Raw genomic sequence first — 7,279 nt, forward strand, 5'->3', positions numbered from 1 at the left:
CTTTGAAGTTGAACACAGTGTAATAACCATGGTGGGTTGTCTGTAAGTGGCTTGGGATAGGGACATCAAACACACTTCTAATGTATTGAACCCACAACAGCAACATTTAACTAAATGTAGGTTGTCTCTGGACACTGCAGTAGGAGCTGGCCTGATTACAGTGGGATAGTAACTGTGGCTGCTACATATTTCCGACTGGGGATAGAGTGTCACTAAAGCTTGGCCTTCTATTGTTCTGCTTCCTCCTGCCCATCCTGTGCTGTTTTAACTCCTAGGGCCATGGGACAAAGAGAACCCTACACACACACACACACACACACACACACACACACACACACACACACACTGTGCAGTCCCCTATCTCAGATGGATGGTAAATGCATCCAGTATGAATTCCCTTTTTCTCCCCTCTGTGCTATTTTTAGCTGCCTGCTGATTTAAATTGGAGTCTGCTGAGGAAATCAAATCAGGCTCCATCTGTTGTCGTTGGGGAACTAGGGAAAGAGCAGCAAGATGGATAGATAGTCTCTGGTCTTGTCTGTCCAGTCTCCCTGTTGGTTTGTATTGGGTAGCCCTCTCTGGCAGCTCAGTTAGCAGTCTACACTGTGGGCCTGTGTTGGTACAGTGTTAGAAAGGTTCTTATCTGTGTTGTTTTAGGAGCTCTCGCCAGTCACAAATGACCTTTATTATCTGTGGTTGACAGAAAACACAGACGTCAGCGCCTCGCGTACCCCAGGCAGTCACTCCATTCTCTGTTTTCTTTTTCCATTTCCCATCTTTCTTTCTCTCGTTCTCTAACTCTCTTTGTTTGCTCGTCCTCCCCTCCCTGGTTGACTTTTGAACGGAAATGAGTACAGCTTTAAGCTGTCTATAGAAATGAGCCTAGAGTAGAAAATACCAACCTGACTTGCCAGATTTATAACTTTTCCTGTCTCTAATAAATTTGACTCTAGTAGTAACATGCTCATATGCTACAGCATTTAACACTGACTCCTTTCTCCCTCCCTCCCTCCCAGGATGACAACTGGGGTGAGACCACCACGGCCGTCACGGGGACGTCGGAACACAGCCTGTCCCAGGAGGACATTGTCCGGATCACCAAGGACCTGGAGGACAGCGTGGGCCTGGACTGCCGGCGCTACTTTAGCCTGACCCTGGCTGTGGTTCTGGGCCTACTGGTCTTCCTCACTCCCCTGGCCTTCCTGGCTCTCCCCCACCTCCTCTGGCCTGACAAGCTCCTGGTGTGCGGCACGGCCTGCGAGGGCCTCTTTATTTCCGTGGCGTTTAAGCTGTTGATACTGCTGTTGGCCGTGTGGGCGCTGTTCTTCCGGGCTCCGCGCGCCAGCCTGCCCCGGGTGTTTGTGTTCAGAGCGCTGCTGGCCGTGCTGGTGCTGCTGTTCGTCGTGTCCTACTGGCTGTTCTATGGCGTAAGGATACTGGACTCCCAGGTACAGCAGGGAGAGAGAGAGACTTACACTCACAGTGTTTGTAATGCGTCTAATTACTGGCCACCACATCTGCCTCTTCAAGTATTCAGTTTGTTTGTCATTGCTTTCATCTATGTAAATCTCTTGTCATGAATGTGTGTATACCACAGGAGGATGGTGGCACCTTAATTGGGGAGGACGGGCTCGTGGTAATGATTGGAGCGGAATAAGTGGAATGTTATAAAACACATGGTTTCTATGTGTCTTTGTTATTCCATTCGCTCTGTTCCAGCCATTATTATGAGCCGCCCTCCCCTCTGCAGCCTCCACTGGTGTGGAGGTATTAGGGTTATTATTATGACACAGATATTAATTTTCACAAAGTTTGCTGCTTCAGTGTCTTTAGATATTTTTGTCAGATGTTACTATGGAATACTGAAGTATAATTACAAGCATTTCATAAGGGTTAAAGGCTTTTATTGATAATTACATGAAGTTGATGCAACGAGTCAATATTTGCAGTGTTGACCCTTCTTTTTCAAGACCTCTGCAATCCGCCCGGGCATGCTGTCAATTAACTTCCTGGCCACATCATGACTGATGGCAGCCCATTCTTGCATAATCAATGCTTGGAGTTTGTCAGAATTTGTGGGGTTTTGTTTGTCCACCTGCCTCTTGAGGATTGACCACAAGTTCTCAATGGGATTAAGGTCTGGGGAGTTTCCTGGCCATGGACCTGAAATATTGATATTTTGTTCCCCGAGTCACTTAGTTATCACTTTTGCCTTATGGCAAGGTGCTCCATCATGCTGGAAAAGGCATTGTTCATCACCAAACTGTTCCTGGATGGTTGGGAGAAGTTGCTCACGGAGGATGTGCTGGTACCATTCGTTTATTCATGGCTGTGTTCTCAGGCAAAATTGTGAGTGAGCCCACTCCCTTGGCTGAGAAGCAACCCCACACATGAATGGTCTCAGGATGCTTTACTGTTGACATGACACAGGACTGATGGTAGCGTTCACCTTGTCTTCTCCGGACAAGCTTTTTTACAGATGCCCCAAACAATCGGGAAAGGGGATTCATCAGAGAAAATGACTTTACCCCAGTCCTCAGCAGTCCAATCCCTGTACCTTTTGCAGAATATCAGTCTGTCCCTGATGTTTTTCCTGGAGAGAAGTGGCTTCTTTGCTGCCCTTCTTGACACCAGGCCATCCTCCAAAAGTCTTCGCCTCACTGTGCGTGCAGATGCACTCACACCTGCCTGCTGCCATTCCTGAGCAAGCTCTGTACTGGTGGTGCCCCGATCCCGCAGCTGAATCAACTTTAGGAGGTGGTCCTGGCGCTTGCTGGACTTTCTTGTGTGCCCTGAAGCCTTCTTCACAACAATTGAACCGCTCTCCTTGAAGTTCTTGATGATCCAATAATGGTTGATTATCCTTGCCTGTGAAGCCCTTTTTGTGCAAACTAATGATGACGGCATGTGTTTCCTTGCAGGTAACCATGTTTGACAGAGGAAGAACAATGATTTCAAGCACCACCCTCCTTTTGAAGCTTCCAGTCTGTTATTCGAACTCAATCAGCATAACAGAGTGAACTCCAGCCTTGTCCTCGTCAACACTCACACCTGTGTTAACGAGAGAATCACTGACATGTCAGCTGGTCCTTTTGTGGAAGGGCTGAAATGCAGTGGAAATGTTTTTGGGGGTTCAGTTCATTTGCATGGCAAAGAGGGACTTTGCAATTCATCTGATCACTTTTCATAACATTCTGGAGTATATGCAAATTGCCATCATACAAACTGAGGCAGCAGACTTTGTGAAAATTAATATTTGTGTCATTCTCAAAACCTTTGGCCACGACTGTAGGTAGTGTATTGACACTAACAGCTGCTGGGTTGTCTGTTGTTGCCAGGATGAGAACTACCAGGGCATCGTGCAGTACGCTGTATCTCTAGTAGACGCTCTGCTCTTCATCCACTACCTGGCCATCGTTCTGCTGGAGCTCAGGCAGCTGCAGCCCGCCTTCTCTGTCTGCGTCACGCGCTCCACCGACGGAGAGACACGCCACTACAACCTGGGCCAGCTCAGGTGAGATGCGGAGGGAGAGGGCGGGTGAGCGAGAGGGGGAAGGGAGACTGATGGGGGGAGGGAGAATGGAGAGGGGGAGGATGCGAGAGGAGAAAAGTCCTTGAAAGTAAGACTGGACAACTCAGTGGGTAGAGCAGGCTGAGAAGGAGAGAGCAGAGAAAAGAAAGTAAGAGGAGAGTGTGTGTGTGTAATATGAGTAATAGAAGTAATAAGCCAGAGAGAACAGCTCAGACTAGAAGAACCTGGTCTGGAATGACTGTCCTTTTGATGTGCCGTCTGACTGTACCAGGAAGAGGTTTTACCTCATGACGAGTTGCTGAAAGATATAGTAAGACTGTCAAAATCCGCTCTCTCTCTCGCTCTATCATATCCCCTTTTGTGAGGGCCTCAAACATAACATATGTTGGTATTATGCCGGGGCCCTCTGGTTCACCTTTGTCTACCTCAGTACAGTGACAGATGATGGACATGTAAAGTGCTTTAGCCTCTGCTTCACTAGTGTTGTTAGAGGCTGCCCTGGGGCTGTTGTCGCTCATAACGTGCCTTGCTATTTTCCTCAGCCGGCCAACGCAGCAGCACTCTCTCTGTCTGTATGCACTTGTAAACAAACAGCTAATTAGTGCTCCCTACAGGCCACACTGAGCATCTGGTCAGAGAAGATTCATACCATACACACTCATAATACACACTTTTGTACACACATTCTCAGGTTCCAGTGGAGACTGGGTTGTTTCCAGCCGTTTTCCCATGCCTGTCCTCCTCCTCCATTCCCAGGCAACTGGTGAGGACATTCCTCTGTGTGTCTGGCAGGCAGGCTGTCTGGCAAGTGTCTGATGGGATATCAGAACAATGAACCTGGCCAGGAGGCCTGTTCTTCTGTCTGACTCTGACCTGGCCGTTCTTTGATGCCAATCTCAGGGCAGAAGAAGCCTGAGGAAATGCTCAAGATCCTAACACCAACATTACCAGAGATTCACCTCCGCAGGAATCCTGCTATTCTCCTCATTAATTGTCCCCTATTTCCAGTGTGGTCTACCATAACAAGTCGCTACTTACGGTAGAGAAGAGCCACAGGCAACCGAGGCACAGTCAGGCTCATATCTAGGCCAGTGTTTGGGCTTTATTTGTTTGTCTCCTCTTTCTGCTGTAGTTTAATAATTGATCAAAGTACCGAGCACCAGAGACCCTGACTGCTCAAAGTGCTGCCTTCATCACAATGGGTGTATGTAGTGTAGTTAACTTTAGGAAGTTGGTTTAGTAGTTTGTACTTGTTTTGTGCTAATGCACAACTGCGTGTGTCTGACGAAACGTCTCCATACAGTATGTATAAATGAATTATAGCTTTAAGTGGATTTAAAACTAGACAAAGTTGTTTTACAGTGTGCCTTTGTTTTGGCAATGTCAGAATGTGTCAGACAGACACGGCTGGTATGGTATACTGACAGTCTGTCTGTCTGTGTGCCATGCCAGTGGTGTGTCTCTCTCTGTCTGTGTACCATGCCAGCAATATGTTTATACATCCATGTATTTGACATCGTAGTTGTGGGTTTGTGAACCCACCTGCCTCCTCCGTATGTTCACATCCACTAACACCCTTCATCCTGCCGTGATCGTTTTCTCTGTATCAGTCATATGGGATATATATATATTTATATACAGTATATAATAGTGCCTTCAGAAAGTGTTCACACGCCTTGACTTTTTCCACTTTTTTTTGTTACAATTGGGATTTAATTGTCTTATTTTATTTTTTAATCTATACAAAATACAAAGTGTCAAAGTGGAAAACATTTAATTCTTTTATTTTTAAGATGAATTAAAAATAAAAACCATATCTTGATTACATAAGTATTCACCCCCTGAGTCAATACCTTTGGCAGCGATTACAGCTGTGAGTGTTTCTGGGTAAGTCTAAGAGCTTTCCACACCTGGATTGTACAATATTTGCCCGTTTTTATTATTTTTGAAATTCTTCAAGCTCTGTCAAGTTGGTTGAGGATCGTTGCTAGACAGCCATTTTCAGGTCTCGCCATAGATTTTCAAGTAGATTTATGTCAAAACTGTAACAAAGCCACTCAGGAACATTCAATGCAACTCCAGTGTATATTTGGCCTTGAGATTTAGGTTATTGTCTTGCTGAAAGGTGAATTTGTCTCCCAGTGTCTGTTGGAAAGCAGACTGAACCAGGTTTTCCTCTTGGATTTTGTCTGTGTTTAGCTCTATTCTGTTTCTTTTTATCCTAAAAAAGACTCCCTAGTCCTTGCTGATGACAATCATATCCATAACATGATGCAGCCGTCACCATGCTTGAAAATATGAAGTGGTAATCAGTGAGTGATGTTTTCAGTTGGATTTTCCCCAAACAAAACGCTTCATATTCAGGACAAAAAGTAAAATTCTTTGCCATATTTTATGCAGTATTACTTTAGTGCCTTATTGGAAACAGGATGCATGTTTTGGAATATTTTTTATTCTGTACAGACTTCCTTCTTTTCACTCTGTCATTTAGGTTAGTATTGTGGAGTAACTACAATGTTGTTGATCCATCCTCAGTTTTCTCCTATCACAGCCATTAAACTCTGTAACTGTTTTAAAGTCACTATTAGCCTCATTTTTTTATTTTTTTATTTTACCTTTATTTAACTAGGCAAGTCAGTTAAGAACAAATTCTTATTTTCAATGACGGCCTAGGAACAGTGGGTTAACTGCCTGTTCAGGGGCAGAACGACAGATTTGTACCTTGTCAGCTCGGGGATTTGAACTTGCAACCTTTCGGTTACTAGTCCAACGCTCTAACCACTAGGCTACCCTGCCGCCCCAACCCCGCCTCATTGTGAAATCCCTGAGCAGTTTCCTTCCTCTACGGCAACTGAGTTAGGAAGGACGTCTGTATCTTTGTAGTGACAGGGTGTATTGACACACCATCCATAGCATAATTAATAACTTCACCATGCTCAAAGATATATTTTTGTATTGTAGGGACCTTACAGATAATTGTATGCGTGGTACAGATATGGAGTAATCATAAAAAAATCTGTAATTTTGTAAACATTTAGAAAAACAATTCCAATTTGACATTGGGGTGTTGTGTGTAGATCAGTGGCACACAATCTAAATAGTATCCATTTTAAATTCAGGCTGCAACACAACAAAATGTGGAAAAAGTCAAGGCTTCTGAATACTTTGAGGGCACTGTGGTATGTAATGTATGTATGTATGTATGTATGTGTATATATATATATACTGCACTGGAATGAGGGAGAGGATATGTCCATAATGTCCTGTCACTTAGCCTGACATTTCCCCTGCGTCAGCACTGGGTGTGTAAAGTTGCATACCTCTCTCACCTCCCCCCCAATGTCACTGCTATTAGGACGTCCCATGACTGTTTCTATCTACGTCTCCTCTCTCTCTCTCACTCTCACTCTCACACACACACGTGTGTGTGGAACGGTACACAGCAGTAAATCTTTCTCGTGGTGTGTCGTATCAATAGGGGAATAAAGAGGATGGGTTAGAAGAGAGGACTGTGTCTGTCTACAGAGGGGGACAGTAGCCTCAGTGTGCTGCCTGGCGCCCCAGGGGGAAATAGGAAGCACATGCTTCCAGGCCAGCACGTGGTACTTCCTCCCTCCCTGACTCGGTCTGCAACAGTTAAGTTAGCGCCCCCGCTCGTCTTAACAAATGACACGAGTCCCTGGGAGAGGAAGGGAGGGAGGGGCATGGAGGAAGATGTAAAAGGAGAGAGCCCTTTGAATTGAATAG

At 45.3% G+C, this 7,279-nt stretch overlaps 1 protein-coding gene across 3 annotated transcripts in view; it reads left to right on the forward strand.

Annotated features, from left to right (window-relative positions):
• Window positions 1–7,279, forward strand: part of LOC139566501 (vang-like protein 1) — a 47,675-nt gene that overhangs the window by 32,779 nt on the left and 7,617 nt on the right. For all 3 annotated transcript variants that reach the window (XM_071387781.1, XM_071387783.1, XM_071387782.1), the window contains exons 4-5: window positions 1,017–1,448; window positions 3,339–3,514. In XM_071387781.1, coding sequence (XP_071243882.1) covers window positions 1,017–1,448; window positions 3,339–3,514 — 608 coding nt within the window. The remainder of the gene's footprint in view (window positions 1–1,016; window positions 1,449–3,338; window positions 3,515–7,279) is intronic.

This window comes from Salvelinus alpinus, chromosome 38 (assembly GCF_045679555.1).
Source record: "Salvelinus alpinus chromosome 38, SLU_Salpinus.1, whole genome shotgun sequence".
In the NCBI taxonomy this organism is placed as follows: Eukaryota; Metazoa; Chordata; class Actinopteri; order Salmoniformes; family Salmonidae; genus Salvelinus; species Salvelinus alpinus.